The sequence below is a fragment of the Thunnus albacares genome, chromosome 18, assembly GCF_914725855.1.
Source record: "Thunnus albacares chromosome 18, fThuAlb1.1, whole genome shotgun sequence".
Lineage (NCBI taxonomy): Eukaryota > Metazoa > Chordata > Actinopteri > Scombriformes > Scombridae > Thunnus > Thunnus albacares.
Window position 1 is genome coordinate 29,985,332 of NC_058123.1, and position 24,686 is coordinate 30,010,017.

Below are 24,686 nucleotides of genomic sequence, written 5' to 3' on the forward strand. Positions count from 1 at the left end.
GATTACAGATTAAATTTAAGTATATCACTCCCAAATTTTATGCTTTATTTGTTTTCTGATTCATCATGTAGTTAAAAGTCTGTTAATTGTCAGTCTGATCAACAAAAGAACCATAAACCAGATTTTTCTTTTCATGATGTTATTTCCTCCATTATACTGTTTATTGCTGACAGACTCTTCATGACTGTAATTTTATCCATAATAAGAGTTAACACATCATTTATCGTCATTTCCGTTCAGTCACATGTGAGGCTGAACATTCCTGAGCGTCGGGTTTGATATGAGTTACATCATTTCCATTTTCCCTGAAAGATTTAGCCAAATACATATTTTCCAGTGTTAGAGGGACTAAGACGCAAGGAAAAGACGCGAGTGAGGGAAACGTGGATGCAATTTAACAGACTTGGAAGGCACCCATTGTGTTTTTGTCTTCTTCTCCTTCCTTGGGGTTATGCGCTATGCGCATGCGGTATGCGTGTGCATTCTTGTGAGCACGAAGGGCGGGTACATACTGGAAACAACAGCGATGAACGCGCATAGCCAGGACAGTCAAAATCGGAAACGTCCTATTCGTCGAAAGTGTTTGACAGATAGTTTCTCTGACAAATCACCAAACAGTATGTCTTCGCTGAGCATTAGATCCGATCCCTAAACTACCAGCTGCAGGGCAAACGCTCAATACAATACACGTAGGCCCATCAGTATGGTGTCAGATCGTCTAAGCATTGCGCAGCACTGCTTAAGCGTTGCGACGTAAGTTTCCCTTGACGGGAAGTGGGTGGTCTTACCACAGAATAACTAGCACGGACGTGATACATATGATCGGATACACTTAAGTCGTTTTGACAATTGTTAAGTTTTGGCATAAAGAAATATGGTGTTGATCTTGTAAATCTTATACAGGGACTAAAATTGACGCCAGTTAGGTAAGTAATAACTTGCTTTTCATTGCGGAAACAATATGGCGTTGGCAGGGAAGGCAATGTGAGCTCGCATGCTTAATATTTAATAGGCAACACTGTTACCGTTCTGTAGCTACATTGTATTTAGCTACACACTACCATTAACTTTCCGTCTGTGCCTCTGCCTTTTAAGAACAAAGCTGCCATTAGCTGCCATTATAATAAATTCATGTTTCGAGTTAAGCATTTACCTAATGTTTACAGGACTGATAACATTATCACAGAAGCATTTTAAGATGCGATAAACAACAACTAACCTCAACGTTACGCTACTTGTTGAAACGTTTTTGATGTTTTAATGTTTTAGACAAAACTGAAATTATGTTTATTTTAATGTTCTAGCTGGTCATCATCATGGTGTCTGCGAGGGTGCTCCAGCTGTTGGTGTTAGCTTGCCTTGCCCCTGCTCTACCTGCTATAGGTGAGTAGTACTAGTTTACATTTGAACCCTTGACAGTATTGTGGAGTATTCAGAGGACATATAAACACCAAACCCTATGTAACCTCAGTCTTTTCTGTATTGCAGTCTACATATTAAATGTCATATTTGCTGCTCCACTGGTGTGGATACTACACTATAAATACTTAACAATATTGTGCAGCAGATCCTTTCCTATGTTATTTTTTACATGACATTGCATTGTTAACACTATTATTATTAACAACAGTATTAGTTATACTTGTTTTTTCCTGCTATCACAAGTCAATATATCGGCTGTGAAAAAGATCTTTTGCCCTGCCTGCTCCTCAGAGGTACCCTGGTACATTCTAGAAAGCAGATTCTACAAACTTAACCTAAACCTGACCTTTGAGTTGACTAACTCAGAAATGGGAAACTCGGTTTTTGGTTCCAGAGCACTTGATCAGTGTTACTTTAACCAACTCTGAGTTTGTTCACTCTGAGTGAGTGTGTGCATGTGAACGAGTAAAAAAGCTATCATTTATGTTAGCTGTTTTGCAATGTTAATGCATGTGTATATGCATATATCTTTTAAAAATAAACAGCAGCATTGTTAGTTTGTTGTGGCTGAATTGCTGTTAAAACATGTTAGGCATCCTATACTTAAAAGCTCACTCTTAAATTACATTTAGTCCAGTTATTCAGCTGCACCACTGTTATACTCACTTAGAAATATTCACATAATCTCATAACATGATATTATAACTATGATAGAAATGTTCCATCAGTGTGACCAGTCATGAGAAATTGAGATGATAATTCATTGGTCAGTGTCTTATGTCTCTAACATTTCTTAGAGATTTATTTTGATTTAAACAGAGATTACCACAGTAATGTGCAGTAAATGTTTCAGTGCAGGAGAACTGTTCTGACAGGTTGACAGCTGCCTTATCAATGTGAACCAAGTCAGTGTCATAACAAAAACTTCCACTTGCAACAAAGACAAAAGATAGGTCAGATTTTAGTCTGAGCTGAATCCACAGTGTGTAATATGTGAATGTGAGGGCAGAGATTGTTGTTCAGAGAAATGGCTGACGCATGGAAAAGCGGTAATGTTAGCAAATTTAGTCCCTGGGTAACAAACTAATATCAAACCAGGATTTTGCTCTTACTTCCCCAATTTAAACCTCTGAAAATACATGCAATTTTATACGCGCTTTGATATTCACTGTAACAGTGAGGAAATGAATCAGGTCATCTGACAGCTGCTTCAGGCTCTGCAGGTGGGCAGAGACAGAGAGATACTCAGGGTTTGTTGAAGAAAAACTGCCAGCAAGCAGGTTATGTTCACAGAGTAAGTTACCGCAGTAACCAATCCAGAGGTAACATGAACTTTCTAGAAATGAAAACTCAAGTTTCCCTCAACTTAGAGTTAAGAAGTTTAAGAGTTTTTACTAAACCTGTCTGGAACAGACCTGCTGTACAGTTTTCTTCTAAACAAACACAGTTGTGTTTACATCCGGTGTTTCTCACCAAAACACAATGTGTGTATCCTAGAGGCATGAGAAATGTGTTGAATGCATTCCTTCCTCATAAAATATTTGCAAAGCTGATTGTTTTTGAATGTTTTAAAAGGTCCTTTGTTTACATTCATGTTTTCTGGCTGCAGTTTTCTTCTTCTTGCCTTTGCAATCTTACTTGGTGTGTTACTGCCACCAACTGTCTATCAGTGGAACACCTTAAAACAGTTGCAAGATTGTGCAAGTCCCACTGGAAGCGAACAAATCATGCAAAACTGCCTCTGCCACTTCTGGCCATCACTACTCACAAGCTACTCACAAGTAGCTTGCTCATTAACAAACATTATGTACATGAGCACCTCACAATTTTCTCCTACAATAGACATGATGTTGTGCCAAGCAGCACTTCATTTAATTTGCATCTGTAATCTTGGAGTTAAGGGACATACAGGAGAGGAATCCCAGAAACCATAAGACCAGAAACAAGGAACTACATTTTCTTCTACAGACATTTGTCCACAGCTGGTAAAGACTAAACTTCCTGTCCCTCCACTGCATCAGTTTTGGTAAATGATGATGACAGAGTTTTCCTTCATTTGCATAAAGTACTTTTTTTATTTTACCCCTCCATTATCTAAAAAAAACATTGGAAACTGAGTGTTCAGAGCAGACTGAAGCCAGTGCTTTTTGCTAACAGGGATTACTTCTACATACGTTTACCCCATTATTTGACACTTTGGCCATGTCATAATATGAACATCTGACATTGTAACATTATATGTACAGACGAGTGACAAATTAAAGGAAAAACCGGTACAGTCAGTCCAAAATCTTCCATAGGTGTTCAATTGGGTTGAGATCTGGTGACTGCGAAGGCCATAGCACATGATTCACATCATTTTGATACTCATCAAACCATTCAGTGACCCCTCGTGCCCTGTGAACTGGGGCATTGTCATCCTGGAAGAGACCACTCCCATCAGGATAGAAATGTTTCATCATAGGATGAAGGTGATCACTCAGAACAATTTTGTATTGATTTGCAGTGACCCTTCCCTCTAAGGGGACAAGTGGACCCAAACCATGCCAGCAAAATTCCCCCCACAGTACAACAGAGCCACCAGATCCCCTCACTATAGGGGTCAAGCATTCAGGCCTGGGCCGGTCTTTCCTTTAATTTGTCACCCTTCTGTGTATATATGTATATGACAGAAAATAAGGAAAAACATAATATGTCCCCTTTTAAGTTAAGAATCTACTGCGTGTTGCCATCAGCATCTCAGAAATTATTGCTGTTTTTTCATTGATGTGAGATTATTAATAAACCTTTTTCACACCTGTAGCTCCAGCCCGACTCCCAGCTTGCGATGAAGGGTACCTGTCTTGGTCTTGCTCTGTTCACTGTAGCCGTCTCCGAGCAAACTATACCTTTCTGTATTTGTTTTTGTTTCGTGTATGTGCTGTGCTTTTTCCATACTGCTTATAAGTTGTCAAATTGGCAAATGTAATTTGTTTGTGTTTTATTTACTTGCGGTGGTTTTCCTGAATGTGTTCCTTTGTTTGTGTTGGGTTTATTTGCTTGTGTTTGGTGAAGATGCAGTGTGTTGAGCTCTCTTGGCCATCAAACAACTCTTCTGGGTAGTGTGTTGTCTTCAAAAAAAGACACTGTGGATGACCGTAATGCACACTGCTTGTGGTGTGGTGGGAGTACAATCATGTCTTGTCATGTTCCTGTTGAGTTTTTGTTGATTGCAAAACTGTGGGAGGAACTGTGGGTTATGTGCTGCCTCAGCAGTTACAGTAATATGTTATATGACTTTGCTTTGGTTGATTTGTATTCTAAACATTGAATTACAGTGTTGTCTTGGTTTGTTGGCCTTCAGGAAACTATTTGGTGACAGCCCCACAAACTGAAGTGGTAGAGATTGGGAAGAACTTTACAGCTACATGCATGATCATCAACACAACTGAAGCTACAGCAGATGAACTCTACTGGACTCTGTCAGCAACTACTATACCCAAGGAACAGTACACAAAGATCAACGGATCAGCTCTTAATGTCACTATCCTTATCACCGGTGAAGAGCGTGAATGGTTACTGTGCCGCTGCAATGACGTATCAACCTATGTTGCCCTGAACAAAGGCAAATTTATGCATGGGATCCTCCTTACGAAAGGCTGTAAGTTTTTGTCGTCAGATCTTAAAACTTACAGCTGTTTTCTAATCACATGTGTTTAATGTTTATAGGTTTAGTTAGAATTTCTGTCAGTCATGATCACATTGTACTATAGACCGTTTATTTAGAAGTGAAAATGAGGGAATCATTACACAAACAACATAATAATATGACAGTGGAAAAACATTGCACTGCACATTGGACAGTTTAGTATCTTCCCCTTCTGATTACGTGGTGGACAGACTTTTGTGAAAATCTATAAGCTACAATGCTAATGTTGCTTGCAGTAGATCATCATGCTGCAGAGACTCAGACTTTTTGTTACAACCTGGTAGCTGCATCTGCATGCTGCAGGCCCAGACAGGATCAGCCCAGCTGTACTCCACCATTACGCTGATAAATTGGCCCCCGTGTTCTCTAACACATTCAGCTTCTCCTTACGCCAGTCCTCCATTCCTCACTGCCTCAAAGAATCCATCATCATTCCCATGCCCAAGTATTTCAAAATCTCTTGCCTCACTTACTTTAGACCAATAGCCCTAACATCCATGGTCATGAAGTCATTTGAGCAGACCCTTACCAGTTTGCATACAGAGTCACCAGATCTTTTGATGGTACTGTTAATCTAGTCCATCACTATAAACTGCAACATCTGGAATCATGTAACACCTATGTCTGCATCCTCTTCATGGACTTTAGCTCCGTTTTTAAAACCATAAACCTAGTGAAACCTTTTCTTAAACTACTGGACATGAACAATGACCCCTGTATTCATCACTGGATCCATGTGGGATATGCAACAGAGGGCCAGGGAAGGTCACATGCACTTTTAAAAAAAGTTAATAAGATGTCTCTCTGTGTGTTGTTGTTTGTCCCAATGTCAGATCAACCGGAGAAGCCTGAGAATCTGTCTTGTATGGCTGTCCAGAATGGATCGCGCATCTCTAAAATCATCAGCTGTGAGTGGGAACCAGGACGCCAAACCAGAGATGTCCCTACAATATACACACTGCATGTTAAAATCGGCATGTGAGTACCCCCTAGATTGTTATATATCCCAGTCACATTTGTTTGAAAGTAACATTATAGCTAAATTTTGGCAACATTTCAGTTTCTGGTTCATTCCAGCATGGTGAAATCAACTAAAGCCTTTGATATTTTAAGTCAAACTGGCTATTTAAGTAGTTGAGAGAATGCATGGACTTGATAATTTGATGTTTGCTATGGCTTATCATTTGTTGTTTCTGACTTTGAATATATACATTTCTGTCAAGCCCCTTTCAGACATGCACTTCACTCTGTAAGCAGCCTGGCAATTCTAAGTGTCTGTTAAAGTCACATAAACAATCTGACTAGATTAGACATAATTATTAGACATTCATAACTCTTCCCTGATTGACTCAAAGTGTAAATAAGTATGTGGTCTACTTCTCTCACATTGTAATCTCTCCATCAGGTGTCATCATGTGATCTCTATCTGGATATCTTATCTGCATCAGAAAAAACACATTAATGCAGGTGTAAATGCAAGCAAATTGCAAACAGAATGTGACTGGATCAGCCAGACCACATCTGGAGGTTTATGTGAAGCTTATATAAGGGCTTCAGCAGACTGAGTTAGGGTCAGTTTATGGTTGGTCAGAACTGATTTGTACACAGTGTTGTCCGACCACATCAGAAATCAAATGCCTTTATAGTTGTTCCGAACAGCTACACTCAAAGGTGGAAGTCTGATTAGTGGGAGCTGTGTCCGGCCATTTATGTATACACACGTTAGCCTATATAATCACATGCAGACCTGCATATACACACATACATACAGACGGGTGACAAATTAAAGGAAAAACTGGTCCAGGTCTGAATGCTTGACCCCTACAGTGAGGGGATCTGGTGGCTGTTATGCTGTGGGCGGCATTTTTCTGGCATGGTTTGGGTTCACTTGTCCCTTAAGAGGGAAGCGTCACTGCAAATCAATACAAAGTTGCTCTGAGTGATCACCTTCATCCTATGATGAAACATTTCTATCCTGATGAGAATGATCTATCCCAGGATGACAATGCCCCAATTCACAGAATATGAGGGGTCACTGAATGGTTTGATGAGTATCAAAATGATGTGAATCATGTGCTATGGCCTTCACAGTCACCAGATCTCAACCCTACTGAAAACCTATTGGAGATTTTGAACTGATGTGTTAGACGGCACTCTCGATCACCATCATCACAACACCACATGAGGGAATATGTTTTTGAAGAATGGTGTTCATCAGCCTTGGCATTGATTCTACAAGTCTCTGGAACTCTTCTGGAGGGATGAACACCATTCTTCGGTCTGGGATCGGAGAGAATCACAGCATATGAATGAATATGCTATGTGGTGCTGTTGAACTAAAGGCAACAGTATCTATGTTATATTTAATAAGCAATCAGTCCTGGATGACAATTGTCAGTCAAGCCACAGATAAACAGTCATTCACCTGAAAAGTAAATTTTACCATCAATCACTGCTGTAGCCAGTGATACAACTGACACCACTCCTCTTATACTTGGCATTTTTTCAAGCTATCACTTTTGCTCCTCATCAACACATAGATGAACCAGCAGTGTCACAGAGTTCATGTCTGAGAGGGGCTCATGTTTGTCACTTATTCATGCCATGGCAGAGGTCAAAGCATTGGATTGAATGGTATTCTGTGAGCAAATAATGAGAAAGCTTTAAACTTGAAATGTGTAAAAAAAACAAAACAAAACTAAGTATTATGAAAAGTGAATAAGAAATTGTTTACATTAGAAGAATTCCAATTGTATGTATTGTTGGTGTAGGCCTTGCTGTTATTCCTGTAAATATATTTAAATCTTTTGTCAACAGTGCTCTGAGCCACTTAACTAATACAACAGTAAAAAACAGTACCCAAGTGCAGTTTGAGGTTTACCCCCATCATATGCCACTGGAGATCTGGGTGGAGGCAGAGAATAAACTGGGAACGGTGGCGTCTGAGCCTCTGCATAAAGATGCCTGCTTCTTTGGTAAGTTAAATGCTGTATAAATGTATGAGTAAGGTTTGCACTGTGATCCAATCTGGTCTAAAACATTAGTCACAATGCTGGCTCTGCTGACATGTGACTCCAGTGTGTTTATGCAATATGATTATCACCATCTCGCATGTTATTGACGGCCTGTTGTGTCTTTTGTTGCAGTTAAAACAAACCCTCCATCAGATGTCAAAGTCATTTCAGAGAAGAGTTTTCCCACCTCCCTGCTTATTAACTGGACTCATCCTATTGCGAAAGAATATTTGAAATTAACATATGAAATCAGATTCTGCCAAAGTGGATCTCAGAGTTGGATTTATGTAAGTATGTTTGTGTGTCACTCTACTGCTTGTGTGTATTTTTTATCATATCAGGAAAAACAGAAGTGGAAGTAATGGTCTTAATGCTGGTGGTTCTATTTTTAAGTGGTTTTGTTAGTGAGCCAGCATTCACAAAAGCATGGCCATGGCACTGAAACACCTAAACTATGGCTATTAGCCATGTTATGATATACAGTATATCTGTGTTTGAAAAGTGAAAATGTCTGCTGTGTGAAAGTTATATTTATGAAAGTTTCAAATTAATACAAATATTTATTTTACTAAATATTGTTATGATTAAAATCTTAAGGATTATAAATTCAAGGATTCAGTGTTTAGTACACTGCCAGTTATATCACACTGAAAGTGTTCACGACTTGAATGTGCTCGGCAACACTGTTGAGAATAAAGGTGAGCAGGTGGGTCACAGTCAGATGGTTGATGGATGACAGATCCATTTGTTCAATAATATTGGTATTTAGTCACAATTAATTATAGTGTTATGTCTGTAAATAGAAAGAGTGAATGAATAATGAGGAAATATTATACACAAATAAATAATGATTCATCATCCCTTGAGGTAAACTAGACTGCTGAGACTCAGCTATATTCTCTAGTTGCTGTTTGTCTTTTTTAATTATTAGTTGAAAAAATCCTTTAGGTACCTCGTGTGGACACTGCTAAGGACATACAGTCCTTCAGACTCCAGAACCTTCGACCACACACAGTCTATGTCACTCAGGTGCGCTGCAAAAATGAAAGAGAGGGCCAGGGTTACTGGAGCAACTGGAGTACCAACGCTACCAAGAGAACACCAGAGGACAGTGAGTATTATGGCTGCCAGTTCAAACTAGTTTAAATAATTTGACCTACAAATACAACATTGTGCCCTGTTTTTTCGTGGCAGTGCAATGACCAGTGCAAGCAGCACACGGACAGTGACAATTGTGGTGCCCAGTGCTGCATGTATGGTGAACTGCTGGGAGGCGAAGCGTAAATAGTCAGCGCAATGCAAGTGGAATTTGTGGAAAATGAGTCTTACCAAACCACGTCTGTTTCTGGAGCAAAGTATCTCTGCTGCCACTTTGGTGATTTTATCAACAAGCGCAAACTAAATACTTTGTGTAAATGTGTTGCAATAACAGATTAATACTTGAATATAAGTTTTTTTCAATTAAACACTCCAACCAGAATCCACACAGATAATAACGTTTAATGTGGTTAAAGCATTTGTATTGATCTATAAATGAATGTGGGTGATTCTTACAGTATCTATTGTCCACAGCTGCTTTATACTGTATGGGAAGCTTCTACTTCCATTCATAAAATCCCCGCAGCATCTGAAGGCAGCAGCACAGATATGTTGATAAATCTGCGGCCTCTGATTAGAGAAGTGCACCAGAGCGCAGTGCCGTTATGCATGCTGCTACAGAATAACCACACACACCTGACTGGTTGATTATAACTTGATATCCTGTGTGTTAATGAAGGAGACATTGGGTTACCAGGGCTCATCAGCCTCTTTTCCAACTTTCTTTTTAACAAAAGTAACGTTTCATCTTTTATTTAATAATAATTACTAAAATATATGACCATTTACGAGGTGAGATACATTAAAATTATGGCTGAAATACTGTTGGTCCGATGCAATCATATTATTGGCTTCACCAAATATATATATGTTTATTTTTCATTTCTATTGTTATAGTAACTAACTGATGAAAAAATTAACTGCATCTTTTGGCTGCAGATGTGTGGTGATGTGTGTTAATGTTGTAGCGCCCTGAACCGTGCAGACATCTCCTGAAGAAAAGCTTTCTTTTTGTTGAGCTGTTATCACGCTCATCAATCCTGTGCACCATTTCCTCCTTTCCAACTTTGATTTTAGCAAATGTTTATGTCACATCAATTACGGTAAAATGTCATGATTTATAACGCATTATACAGTTAAGATATAGTAAATACAGTAGAATTAATCCTGAAATAGTATCAGATTGATGCAGTCATACTGGAAGCCTAAATGGTCTCACCATTATCTTCTTGTCATTTTGCCTTTATTTGTGATTTATTAGTGATGATAGAGATTCAGAGAGGGGGGATAACATGCAGCAAATGTCCCCAGCTGGAATCAAACCAGAGGTGTTGCAATTATGTGTTTTGCTTCTTCAATCACTCTGCTATTGGATACCCCAACAATTTTTCTTATTTCTATTGTCATTGTTCAAATGAACTGATAAACACACACACACACGCACCATCTGCCTCTGCCTGCAGATTTGTGCTGCTATGTATTCACGTCATGACTTTCAGCACCTCCAGACAAAATGATCTCCTGAAGAAGCATCTTTCCATTTGTTGAGCTAACGTTGTCACACTTCACAGCGATTGGCCCAGCTGCTTCAGAGCTACAAGATAAGAGATGTGATAAGTTGAGAGCGCATTTATCAATCACCACACCCTTTGATTTATATTACACCCCACTCAGGACTTGTGCACTTTGCGCTGCTGCACATGCAGATAACAAAATAGCAGGTGTGCTTGGAGACACAAGATCTTGTGATCTTGAGAGTCCAGCTGCCTCGCAAGTTAAGATGGTGATAGACAGAGGGTTCATCCAAGCATCTGGCAAGTATTTTTTGAAAATGCCCGCCCTTTTCCAAACAGTTTCCAAGGACGACTTCTCAGATGATTCTGTGTAACAAACCGTCTGGCGTGTCAGGTTACGTTCAGAGTGTGCGGGTTGTCAAACACAATTTGTGCAAATGTTCATGCAACCTAATTGATTGCTCTCCGATACAACAGAATATTTAAGCTGCAGCTTTACAGTGGTGAAAAGACTTAATGGTCCTTTGCCCACTTGAATGTTGAGGAAAAGATTCATAAGATGTGATGTGATGATATTCCTTTTGTACTTTCGGTAAAAACTTAACTGTAAGGCTAGTATTTATAAGCACTTTGTCAATGATAATTAATGATTGGTTCATGACACACTGTTATATAGTTGCAAGCAGCTTTAAGTGTTTATTAATGAATTTGTCAACAACTATAACTCCTCTTATGGGAATTCATAATTGGGTGCTAATGTATAACCAGATAATAAATGACAGTTATAGTAACACACAGTTGTAATAATATAAAATATGTCTTCATAGGAGAAGTTATAATTGTTGACAAATACTGTAAATTAATAAACACTTAAAATGTCCTTATAGTTGCTCATAATTACACTTTAGTCTGTTATAAACCATTTAAATGTTTATATACTGAAGCGAGTGTTACCCTAAAATATTTAGTTTCCTGTTCTTTTCCTTTTGCCTAGGACCAACAAGTAAACCGGATTTATGGAGAATCATTGCAGAGGATGATGGCATAAATAAACGACAAGTGCGGTTTATTTGTAAGGTAAATTCCCACATCACACTCAATGTGTCTTATTCAGTTTTTTTTGTCTTTCAAAAATGTTTATTGTATTTCCACATAATGTAAAATAACATACATGTTACACACATAACATAAAAGATACAAAAGTGGCATACTTAAACGAGACACATAAAGGCACTTTGAATACAATATGGCCAAGGCACGTTGGGCTGTCATGCTTGTAGATAGGATACTTAAATCATAATAATAAATGATCTGACGCTATACAATATAGTATTCACTTAAAACTCAAAGTAAAATAAAACAAAGAAAATTCACAATAAAACATGAATCAACAAAAACAATTACAGTTGAGAAAATGAATTATTCTTGCTTGGAAAGTGTGTAGAATCTCATGTTTTATCTAACTGCTTGTTATAAAAAAAATATTTGCTGCAGTGTCTAGGTTGGCTGCTGTTGGGGGGTTGTTTTTTTTTTTGCCTTTCCTTCTTTTCTTCTACTGTGTTATTTTATATTCACCAATAACTTATATTTATATATTCACTGATGATTTGTGCATACTGGACTCCACTCTTAATAAAATGTTTAAACAAGAAATACAGCAGATCCAGGACCTGTTTAGACTGGAAGAAGGTGAAATTAGGCTTAGCATTAATAATGCTGGAGCATTTTATATATTTGTTTTTATATTATCTTGTAAATCACTGGTACATCCAGAAACCTCTCGGCTTTATATCAGTTGTAACATTGTATATACGTGGAAACTCCACTACGATGACAGGAGTTCGGGCATGCATGCATAGTCAATGTCAGTGCATCTTTTTGTTGTTGGTTAGCGAATAACTCTAATTTGTAAAATGACGTCTGAAGACACTGCCTTTTCACTGTTCTTACACATGTTAAATACACAAGATAAAAAGTGCCCATCGGACAGGTTTAGAATTGTAGGAAGCTGTATATTTCACCTTTGATGCTAAGCTAGGAGTCTACCCCTGCTTCATTCTCTGTACTGGGGACATAGAAATGATAGCGATGTTGATTTTCTCAGCTGACTCAGTGTTAGACAGCAAACAAACATGTTTTACAAATGTATTCATTTAAAGGCTGTTATTTTATATTGTCATTAAACAATTTCCTTGAGGAGATTAAAACTAACCTTATATTGCATATGCCTGCCTTAAAACTCCATTATTGTCTAACAAGTATTAAAAACATATGCATTGCATTTGGTGGCACATTCCTTCACTGTGATCACCAACCTAATGTAGAGCTACTGTCAGAGATCAAAGATGTTTCAGAATAAACTCCACTCACTGTGTTGATTTGAATGGCTCTTGTATATTTTAATTCAAAGTATGAACGATGGGGTTCTGTGTAACAAAGAAATGAGCAATTTCAAGTTGTAGCTAAGGCCAGCTCTATCCTTTTTAAAGTAGATTTTATCTTCATTACAATGGCTGAATACGTAGATGTTTTACAAAATACATCATGATGTTACCCAAATGGTGTCTTCTAAAAAAAATGGCTTTTCTGCAGTTAAGTCAGTTGTTTTTCTGTGCAACACTTAGTAATGTTATACTTTCTGAGTTGATGCTGAAACGTAACATACAGTTTGTAACTTTGCCCTGCCAGGATCCTGTGCTTGCCAATGGGAGGATAACAAGATTCGACATAAAGATTCAAACCCCAAAAGATAAAGTCAAGAATGATAGTATGGAGTGGGAGAGCATCCCAGTCAACACGTCAGAGGCAGACAGCAGCAAGATAACTACCCTTAAAGAGATTCACCTGGCTGACAAGGAAACTGTTAGAGTGCACGTCACTGCCATCAATTCTGTGGGGAAGTCTCCTGAGGCATTGTTAGGCATCCGTGAAAAAGCACATGGTACGTATTCATGGAGACTCTGAGCTACAGGCCAACAAAATACACCCTCAATGTATAATCTAAATTGCTGCATGTAAAGCAACACACCAGCAGGGAGGACGTGTTGCGGCTAGAGATGCACTGATATGGAATTTCACGGCCGATAACGTTAAACAATAACGGACATTTGTCAATTTGTTGTGGCTGATACTGATATGATAACCGTTGGATACCATAGACTACCTACACTACAACTACACTAAAGCCACGTTCTCCACTCTGCTACTCTTATTCTCCTTCACAACAGATGGAAGACAGAAGAAATCCCTGTTTGGTACCAGGTTTCATGTTGCTTCCCTTCTCAGCCAATGTAATTATCAGATGTAATTATCATCTGAAATTCCTTTACCAGAACAATAACCGTTTTAACAATAACAATAATTTGATGTTTTTATTTATCGGCCAACAATATATCGATTCATATCTTGCATCTCTAGCAGTAACACTACACACCACTGTCATATGTCATATCTAGCACTAAAAGCAGTCATCGCCCCCCTTCTTTAACTACTTAAAGCAGTCTTTTTCTGTGGAAGAGGAGAATGTTATTATATTATATATAGGATGTAACAATATGTGGACCTCAAGAAGCAGCAGTATATGCATACTGTAGACCTGGAGATGAGTAGTGTTGCAGGAACAATTGGCTTTTCAGGTGAGAAATTAATATGAACATATAACATAAAAGATTCCTGAATCCAGGTCAGTATTCAAAATTCACTTATCCTCTAAACTTGATTATTTGGAGTATTTTATGCCTTAATTATGAGGTAACAGAGCAATGGGGAATGACATGCAGCAAAGGTTCCCGGCTGGATGCAAATCCGGGGTGTTGTGATTTATGGTCTGCACCTTAACCTCTAGGCCATCGGGGTGCCCCACCTATTTAATCCACTTGGCAAGCATATCCAAATGTCCTTGTCACTGCTAACTCCACTGTTAACTTGTGGAGGGCTGCAGACGTGTGTGGGAATTGTTCAGTTTCCCTTCTTGGAGTATTGTTGGATTACTCTTCTGTATCATGTTTAAATTCAGAATTGAGATGTTTGTATTACAGAGCATGGCCCAGTGAAGGAGCTGAAGGTTTGGTCCCATGGGGGCCAGCTGTGGCTCGAATGGAAACCCCCCAACAGTACAGCTGTGTCAGAGTATGTGGTGGAGTGGGTCAGTGGTGATCAGTTTGACTGGCAGAGGGAAAACAAAAGCACCAGACACACTGCCATTAAGGGTAAGCTCTTTCTCTTCCTCTAAGAATTAAGAAACAAAAGCATCTGTGTAGATTTTTGGCTGGACCGCTACAGCAGGGCAGGAAAGACACTCTGCAGTACATTAGGATTTTATAACTGAACTAATACCAGGACGCAAGCTTTTTATTTCTCTGATGTTTTCACATCACAAACGATGAACAACGCATTCAAACATGAGTCTTGCAGGTAAAACATACGACTCAAAAGCTGTTATATCAGTTTAGTGTGGGCAAGCTGCTCTGCAGGTGTGCTTGATTTGACAGTAACTGGACGGAGATAAGCCTCCTGAATTTGCATCCAAAATACTGTCAAAACTTTCTCACTGCAGCCTCCTTAACCAGGAAAGAGACAGAAAAAAGGCACGTAAAGGCATGAGGGAGTCAAAGCACAATTAGCGCACCCCAAATAATCACTGTGACAAAACACTCAATACGGGGTGAAAAATGAGAGACATCCACTGAGTGAAACAGATGAAAGAGCAGGGAGACTTAATAATAATTAGAATAGTTATAATTAAATAAAATTAGTTCTCTTTCAAATCAAACATCCCAAAGTATGAGTGGAAAGTATTGTTTTTGCAACTGCATTTATAACCTTTTTTTTACTCAAACATAGCTTAACTATGTCATGTGACATGCTACATCAGTAAATATTACTGGGACCTCTACAGAAAATTGCAGATGAACATTTAATATCCAGGAATTCACATTATAGACACTACCACTGACTATCCCTGATACAAACTAGCCACAATTTCACACATTGACCATACACGGTAGGTCCAGTCATATACTAGGTTTTGACCTAGTCTTGTTTGATAAGAGTTCAACTTGCCATTATAAAAGGATATTTCACCCAAAATCTGGCCTTTGAGAATGAACCACTAACCCTTGTAGATGTGTACAGTGGCTGTAAAAAGTAGTGCAGTTTGATTTTTAAAATTAACCGGTTAGTTACCAGTTAATGGGTGTTGGTCTATCAAAAGCAAAAATGGCCAGCAAGGTTAGGGTTATGCTTTTTTTTTTTTATTACTGCAGTGATAATACAGCACACCCCCATGGTAATGCAGTTAACTGCAGCTTAGAGGACCTCACAAGTGTGTGTGCAAGTTTCAGTTCCTTAACTACGTGTTTTGCTGTGCATTTCCAAATGCTGGCCATAGAATTTGGTGATGGTAGAATTGATGTTTTAATATATTCCTGTTGCTGTTCCAGTCAATTATTGGTTCCACTTAATTCTGTAAAGTAGTAAAATCAATGAACAGACACTTGTGAACTGCTTATGTTGTGTGATTCATCACAGCTGATATCAAGTCTACATTCATTGTCAACATGGTAATGCAGAGTAAGTGCTGATTGATAAAACTAAGCCTGCACTGTTATAACAAGAGAGTGAGCAGACATGTTTTGTCATGGTGGCAGCAATGCACTGCTGCAGGGGGGTTGTCCTAGACCTTTTAATTCTGTCTTTCAAAATCCACATGAATCCAGTGCAGCTGCTCTCCATGATAGAACTACAAACTTATTACTGCCACCTTTTAATACTACAGGGTACTTCTTACATTTCGGTGATACTTCACTTTACTGATACACAGTCAACAGGCTTTGCTGCAAACTAACATTTTATTCAACTCTTGATCTCGTTCTAGGCAAACTTGACAAGTTTGTTTGCTACAATTTATCTGTTTATCCAATATACTCTGGATGGACTGGGAGGCCAGCAAGTGTACAAGCCTTTCTGGAGCAAGGAGGTAAGTCAATATACTCATCAGTGACTTACTGAATTTTGAAGTCTTTTGAAGAATATTAAAACCAGCTCAAATTTGAATTATAAAAATACTATTTGCAGATGCAAACATTCTGGCTTTTTGCTCAGTATCATGTTGTCACCTAGCAGAACATCCACAGTCACAGCAGCAAAATTACTGTATATATAATGATCATTGTAGACTCAATTTATCACCCAAACAAGTCTGATCAATACCTCTCTCTAAGCTTTCATGTAGAGCAATTATTGTTGTAAATAACATTATAACATGTACATGAATACAATAAAACAACCGGTTCCACTGGAGATGTTACCTCAGTTCATCAGTATAGAGTCAGTCTTGCTGTTGTGATTGCAGCTCCATTGGAAGCCCCCTCTGTTACACTGAATGGTAAACTAGGACGTAACGAGGCTGAGCTGGTGTGGACGGAGATTCCCCAACACAGACGGCAAGGCTTCATCACAAACTACACAATATTCTATACAAGCGGGACTGAAACTTACAGTACGTACCTGTCACAGTGTGTCCTGAATATGCTTCACTTTTTACAGCTTTCTGTTTAGTGTTGACTGCAGGAATGGTTTTCCTGACAGTATCAGAATTGCCAGTCTTACTTGCTGATTTCTGTTTTGCTTATTTGAAGACGTAACAGTGCCAAGTAACGCGACATCATACACTCTGACGTCACTGTCTGGCAACACCAAATATGACACTTGGCTCATGGCTTCAACCATCGGTGGCTCAGTGAATAGCTCAAACCACTCATTTACCACTCTGAAATATGGTAAGTGTGACCTTTTCTACATGTCTAACTGTTCCAAAAATATCCCAGTCACTTTCTGCTTTCTAGACAGATGCTGGGTAGTGAAACAATATAATAAAACACACACAAATCCACAGCCAATGTTCAGTTTGGATTCGGACATCTGGCATTGTGATACTGCTTACCGACCAACCTACCTACCTACCTCCCTATGATACCTATGACAGAGTGTCAGAAAAATACATTTGAAAATAAATTCAATATCAGTTTAGAAAAAAATGCATAACATTATCAAAAAGCTGCAATAATTTTTGAGAATCTAGTATATTATGTATTATATATTATAATGTTATCATAGTATTATGAGAAAAAATTGTAATATTACAGGACTTATTTTTTATATGGTTTGGTTGTATTATCTCATAAAATAATCTACACATAAAACACTTGTCCACATATTCAACAGGAAAGCAAAAAACAAACAACAGCACGTGGACACGCAGGGACACAAAACAAACAGCACATAAAACAAAATGTTCTGCATAAGTTGAAGCATGACACAGGATAAAAAAGCTAGAAAGAGAGACAGAAATGCATAGCATCAACAATAATAACAATAACATCAGTAATAATAATAAAAACATGAATAATAATAGTAGCAGTTGGTGTCGAGCAGGACCAGATCGAGGTTCTACAGCTCCAGTGGCAGAAATACCTGTGAAATGAGAAAGCACAAAACTACAGGAGAGACTATATGCTGAGTTAGTAACATGTATTAATGGGGCATGATTGCATGCAGATGGAGAGGGAAAGGAGGAGAGAGGAGCTCAGTGCATCTTGGGAAGTCCCCTGGCAGTCTAGACCTATAGCTGCATAACTAGGGGCTGATTCAAGGCGAGCCTGGGCTGGCCTGGCTTTTTGTAATGTTATGTAGGTGAAAAAAGTAGGGCTGTAGTCAACCAAAGAAAATCTTGATCGATTAAAATCGTACATAGTCTTCAACTAATCGATTAGTCTTGCATTTACTGCCAGACTGACAACTTACTACTGACCTTTTCCTCTGCCCCGCTCGCATCCACCGTCACTTCTCTGCCCCTCGCTCTTACCCACTCGCTACAAACATACTCCTTAACGGAGCTACGCTACCAATAGTTTCCCAGGCAACGACAGATGTTGACTCACGTACCAGAACAGCGCTGCTCAGAGACTCCCAAACGCTATCGATTTCTGAATGAATATCCATTCATATCAAATATTAAAAAATATTTTTTTGGGCCTGGCGGGGGTTCTCGTTGTGTCATTATGGAGAAACACAGATTCAGTAAATTTTCATTACGTTCAGTAAACGTTGAGTAAAGTTAGACCCAGCAGTCTCCATTAGGTTGGGCGAGTTCAAAGTTGTGTTTTGAATACACCCCCGTTTTCACAGGTAATTTGTTAGTCTGTCCCTCCCGCCGCAGGAAATAATGGATTACTCCTGGAAAGCTGTTGATGTAGCACTTTTCTCCTTATGAAAATAACATGGTGATTATTCGACCAATGAGAATTTAGTCAGACGAGAGCATATCGACCAACTAATCGACCAGTCGACCAGCAGGCTCCAGCCCTAGAAAAAAGGCAGTCCTTGAAATTTGTTTGATGTGGGATTTAAAGGACATATCGTGATCAAAGATAACTCCCAGATTCCTTATGTGGTGCTGGAGGCCAAGGTAATGCCATCTAGGATAGCTACATCATTAGATAATGTGTTTCTAAGGTGTTTAGGGCCAAACACAATAACTTTTGTCTGAGTTTAGTAGCAGAAAATTGCAGGTCATCCGGGTCTTAGAAACAACAGCTGAGCTGCTTTGATTGAAGGTTATATTTTCACTCAGTGTCTAGCTTAGCTTGTTGAATGCCTTGTAAAAATGTTGTCTTCTCTAAATGTCCTCTGTGTTTCCCTCAGCACCCGGAGAGATTGAGTTCATCGTGGTGGGAGTGAGCTTTGGCTTTCTGTTTTTCGTTATTATGACCATGCTGCTGTGTTTCTACCAAAAAGATGTGTAAGTTACACTTAAACACCTACAAATGTTGTTGCTCTCAGAACAGGGGTTGAAGCTCACCATGAATGTCTTTGAGGAGAGACTGACATAGGGTCCTCATTTGTACAAGTCACAGCATCATGTCCCTCACATCTTCTTACTCATCTTTGAGAGTGGCAATTAAAACGGCTGTAAATGCTTATGCCCTCAGATGTGGTGAGACAACACATGTGAACTAGTTGATTTTGAGCATTCACCTGGCCTTACGCCACAGGGCAGTCCACAGCTGGGACTGTTAACTACTGAAAGCCCCATTGTTCAGATACATTGTGAATGAAAGCATTTTCAAAGTTGTAACAGTGGTATTTTTAGATTTGGACCCACAGGTTCTTTTTGTTGTTAAAGCAGATTTATAATCCTCAGTATTCACTCTCTTACAGGCTCAAGGAGAGCTGTTGGCCTCAGATCCCAAACCCCGGAGAGAGCACCATCGGCAACTGGTCTCCTGATTATCCTTTGAAAGTATGGAGCTTTTTGCACCAACACACATTAGAGTGATAACATGTACAATGTACAATACATATCGGCAGACTATAACAGCATAACCTGTAGAAGGTTTACTTGCAAAAAGCAGATTTCTTGACATTTTTGTATCTAGACAATTTGTACAGAGCTCCATTTATCCTGTTTTCCAGCTCCAGTCTGATTTTCATTACTGCAGCTGACCCAGTCACACCACCACACTGACCACTGCAACCTTACTCTCAATCACTCAGTAGATCAGCTGCAGCAGTTAAAAGAGTCTTGATCAGGGCACCTTCAGAGTGTGTGTTTAATACCTCTGTCCACTCAGGTCCACTGATTAAAGCCATGATTTCCTGGTTGATGAGCCTGTTGTTCTGACTTCTACTGGACAGGATTTAAACTGGCATGGAAATGATACATTTTAATGTTATATGATGCAATCCGTCAGTTTAAAACTTAAGAAAAAATCTAAACAATAGTTATGCACTGACGCCCACTGGCCAATTTTTAGAAGACCTTCTTTTCCCAAAAAATAACAGTGTGAATAATACACATTGGCCTCTAGCTTCACAACAGTAAAATGACAGCCAGTAGTGCCGTGGCAGTGTGTGTTTGATCCTAATGTGGGTATGTTATGAATCTGCCACACTGTTCAGATTTAATGCATCACTGTGAAGACAGATGACTGGCTGACAAATCTGGAGAACCTATGGCTGTCCCTTTGATATGATATTATTCTGATATCCTATGAGAAAAATGAACTCACTGTTGAGTAGCTACAACAGAACATACACTCAGTGTCCGGTTTATAAGCTACAACAGATGCAGTCTAATCCACCAGCCCAGTATTAAATCCTCCTTCATGAAGGTTCTAATGTTTGTTCTGTGTTGGAATTATTTCAGACAGCTGTTGATTCAACTTGATTGTCATTGCAGAGATGGTAGTGTGTGCGCTGCTGCTTAACGTTTTACTGAGAGATGTTTCCTTTATTTTGTCCAATACAGCCATTTATATCAATGAAGGTAGACCATATTTTAAGTCTCTAGAAATAGAAAAAAATATTGTAGGTAGGTAAAACTAAGTGAATCAATTCTAATGTTAATGCTTCATTACTTGTTGACAATGTTTACCACACTTTTTTTGTGTAATAATGCCCAGTAATAGAACTCCTCTCCTCCAAACCAACAATGAACTCATCTTACATACAAGTATTGTGTGTATATCCAAAGCCTGATATATTGTATTCCTCTGTGCCATAGACCTCCGTTTTTGTCCAAAAACTATTAAAAACATGTCAACAAGTCACAATGCTGCACTGGGTGACATGTTCCTTCACCCTGAAGACAGTGCTTATAGTTTGTATAGAAACGGCTTCAAAGAGTTATAACAGCAATGACATTTTCACTCTCAGGAGAGAAGTTACGGCAGACACCACTGCTCATGCCTGGAAACGCGGTTCTGTTTACAGCTTTGCTAGCTTGTTGTGCTACATAACACAACCTCTTGACTATAGTTCTGTGAGAAATTTACAATGTGGTACAAACACTAGTAGTTTCAAAGCTTATTGTTTTCAGTCTGATTATAATGAGACTTCTCTTCAACTTGTCCTCTACAGGCAGAGACACCAAAGGAGAACTGTCTGTCTGGCATCAGTGTGCTTGATATGGATGTGTGTGATGGAAAGTCTGTATTTGAGGAGGAGAAGACCGGTCTGCCTCTGAAGAAGGACAAGTATCTCTCTGAGGAGCACAGCAGTGGCATCGGAGGCTCCTCCTGCATGTCTTCACCTCGCCAGAGTGTGTCTGACAGTGATGAGGGCGGTGACATTGCTGACACCACAGCCAGCACAGTTCAGTATTCCTCTGTGGTGGCTTCCAATGCTTACAAGGGTCAGAACCCGAGCTCCCAACCTCAGCAGGCCATTTTTTCGCGGTCTGAGTCCACTCAGCCCCTGCTGGACTCTGAGGAGAACCCAGACATGTTGGTGCAGGAGGGCAGCAGACAGTCCAAGCGTTTCCCACGACAGTCCTGCTTTACACAGTCTGCAGGGAACCAAGACAGCGCCAACCTTGCTGACTTCAACCAGCTGGAGATGGAGCAGCAGGAGGTTCTGGAACCTCTGGACTTCTGTTCCCTGGAAGAGGACTCTGAGCAGATAACACCTACAGATGGACAGCCTGCACCAGGCTCCAGCTATATGCCTCAGCTGGGTGGCTACAGGCCACAGTAAAAACACAGACTTGTGTCATCCATGTGAATGGTGCTGTGCCTTTGTTATAGTCAAATGTTCATTTCAAGCCTTTGAGCAGTGAAGAAGACTGTTCAAGTTTTTCTTCAGCTCCTAACCAAGTATAAATAAATAGTCCAGGGTGCTTTGGGACATTACGTTAAAGCGCCAGCTTTGCACTCACATTGAAAAATACACAGCCATATCTTTATAGTACCATAATTCCCTAAACATGCTTTGAGCTACACAGTAAATGTCACATAATGCATTTCAAAATGTCTCTTTCTTCTTCTAAATATGACAAGTGTGAACACAGTTTCAGGAGTGATGGACGCTACAGTCAGCAGCCTCAGGATGATGTGTGTTTCTCTCCTGGCAGCCCAGTTTGACCAGCATCTTGCTGTAGCGCCCTCTTGTGGAGTGATGTTACAGTTTGTTACCAGGGCATTGTCATTTCTCACAAATGTTTTCAGCTCAAGTATATACACTGCATATGAATGTAATCAACTTAAGTTCACACTGACATGTACATACTGCTAATGAAGTGCCAATGCATGTTCAATAAAAAAAGTTTACTTTTACTGTCTTGGAAACAGAGGAAATGAAAAATCAAATGCATTTCTGTGTAATTTGTTTTTTTGTTTTTAATTAATGTGGCATAATTTAGTTCAAGGATCACCCCACTGTTAAATTTGTTTCATTTCAGCTGTAAAAGCAAAACTGATTCCATTTACTTTGTCAGAGTAAACAGACAACAGAAGACTTGTTTTCAGTCTTCCTACAATACCCAGCATTCACTGTGGATACTACAGTGCTTTCAGAGCAAGCATTGCTTTCTTCTCATCGTATAATGTTGAAACAAAATACTGAATGTACTGTCAGCCCCTCACTACAAACCCTGCGATCACAGCTTTACTCTAAATGCATGTCCAGCTGGTGATTATCTAGCCTTCCCGTGTTTTTGTAGTCAGCTCATTGAGACTGATTGAGCTGGTCCAGCTGTAACAAATCAATAGATTTCTGATATTTTCAGACATTGCGACATGCAGCTTTGAGTAATTATTGTGAAGAAACCTGACAATGTGATCAGTCACTGTGATTTGGGTCAGACCTGATCTCAGCAGCAAAAACTCTTAATGTCTTGCTTAACTACTCTGACTTGAGGACTGCAGAGTTCTTCTGGCCAGAAACATCCATTGGATAAAGTAAGTGTCATGTTACATGAAAGACCAGGAGAAATGTCGACTGAATGTAGTGGTGTTAACTTTCTTCAAAGCACTAACTTTCAGTGTGAGCTGGGGAAGAGGTCAAGTATTTCATTACCTGCCAGTAATGGTTAAGGTTTTGTCTGTGTTGGAACGCTGTGAATAACAATGAAATGTCATTATAAAATATGAAATAAATGTTTTAACTAATATGTTGATGTCAGCTGGCATTCTTATGGTTAAGACATGTATAATTGACATTCTTCCACAAAAGTCTATGGAAGTCTATGAAAAAATAAAAAGGATAGATGCAATTTTAGACTTTACAAAAGTAAAAATACTCATGGTAATTTGACATTTTGAATAACCACAGATTCTAAGTCAAAATTTAGACTTTTTACTTCATACCTATTGATTGATATCTAATAAGTTTGACCACACAAGCATTTTTGCTTGTATTGTGTATAGCTTCTTGTCCTGACAGAAATGGACTTGGGAAGTGGGGATGTAGTCACCGTAACGTCAACCACATGGGTGGACTGCCATTTTGAAGCCTTGAGATTAGCGATTTGAGATTTGACTGTGTGACCATATTTGGATGAGAAGCTGGCGATGATCCTAGTGCTAGCTGCTAGCTGGGTTAGTACTGTGCATTTATGGTCTATGGTCAATTGAGATAATGCTAATGTTAATGCTAGTTTTTGCTAGAAAAAACTGAACACCCAACTCCTTAGAGGGTCTTGTAGTACAATCAAATGCTGAACAAGACTTTTTTAGGCGAACAAAACGTTAAAGTTAATTTTCATAACGACTAGTCAATCACAAAGTAGCCACGCCCTAAAGCATGCTGTGCTTTATCATCTAGTTTACTTTAACTAGGACCATAATTTACAAAAAAGGAACATCATGCTGTATTGAAGAAGACTTGAAACTAGTGATTGAGACCATAAACTCATTAGGCTATTATGTACATTTTTAACCAGCTTACTTCACACATTAGCTAGCTGAGGTCCTAGCTATTAATAGGCTACTAGCACTACTACTAATAGTCATCAACTTGGTGGTGAAGTAGCTAATTGACAAGTGAACCAGCTAATCTATTTCACTCAGATTTGCCTAATTATATTGATCAACAGAACAGACTAAAGTAATTGTTCATATTAATAGGGGAGGAAATCTGACCTTTTTGGCTAACCTTGTGAGTGGATGCTAG

General features: G+C 39.1%; 1 protein-coding gene across 3 annotated transcripts; it reads left to right on the top strand.

The window, feature by feature from the left end:
* The first annotated feature begins 414 nt into the window (after nucleotides 1–414).
* Nucleotides 415–23,683, top strand: il6st (interleukin 6 cytokine family signal transduce). Of its 3 annotated transcripts, none has more exons than XM_044333545.1 (17): nucleotides 415–753; nucleotides 1,305–1,383; nucleotides 3,370–3,374; nucleotides 4,765–5,062; nucleotides 5,944–6,088; nucleotides 7,928–8,085; nucleotides 8,257–8,411; nucleotides 9,073–9,235; nucleotides 11,731–11,813; nucleotides 13,425–13,677; nucleotides 14,774–14,944; nucleotides 16,612–16,713; nucleotides 17,089–17,235; nucleotides 17,375–17,515; nucleotides 19,440–19,536; nucleotides 19,956–20,037; nucleotides 21,657–23,683. In XM_044333545.1, exons 2-17 carry the CDS (start codon nucleotides 1,317–1,319, stop codon nucleotides 22,269–22,271), a joined length of 2,682 nt encoding a protein of 893 aa, XP_044189480.1. In that variant the 5' UTR covers nucleotides 415–753; nucleotides 1,305–1,316; the 3' UTR covers nucleotides 22,272–23,683. The 3 variants fall into 3 exon arrangements, with proteins under 3 accessions (XP_044189480.1, XP_044189478.1, XP_044189481.1); XM_044333543.1 differs by lacking the exon at nucleotides 415–753 and adding an exon at nucleotides 760–926; XM_044333546.1 differs by lacking the exons at nucleotides 415–753; nucleotides 3,370–3,374 and adding an exon at nucleotides 760–926 and having other exon boundaries at nucleotides 4,766–5,062.
* The last annotated feature ends 1,003 nt before the right edge of the window (nucleotides 23,684–24,686 follow it).

What these genes read in the sequence shown, in the direction of transcription:
- il6st (XM_044333545.1), top strand. Translation starts at nt 1,317, where the DNA reads ATGGTGTCTGCGAGGGTGCTCCAGCTGTTGGTGTTAGCTTGCCTTGCC. An exon ending in AAGCGGGACTGAAACTTACA is followed by an intron (nt 17,236 to 17,374) that starts GTACGTACCTGT and finishes GCTTATTTGAAG; the next exon opens with ACGTAACAGTGCCAAGTAAC. An exon ending in TGTTTCTACCAAAAAGATGT is followed by an intron (nt 19,537 to 19,955) that starts GTAAGTTACACT and finishes ACTCTCTTACAG; the next exon opens with GCTCAAGGAGAGCTGTTGGC.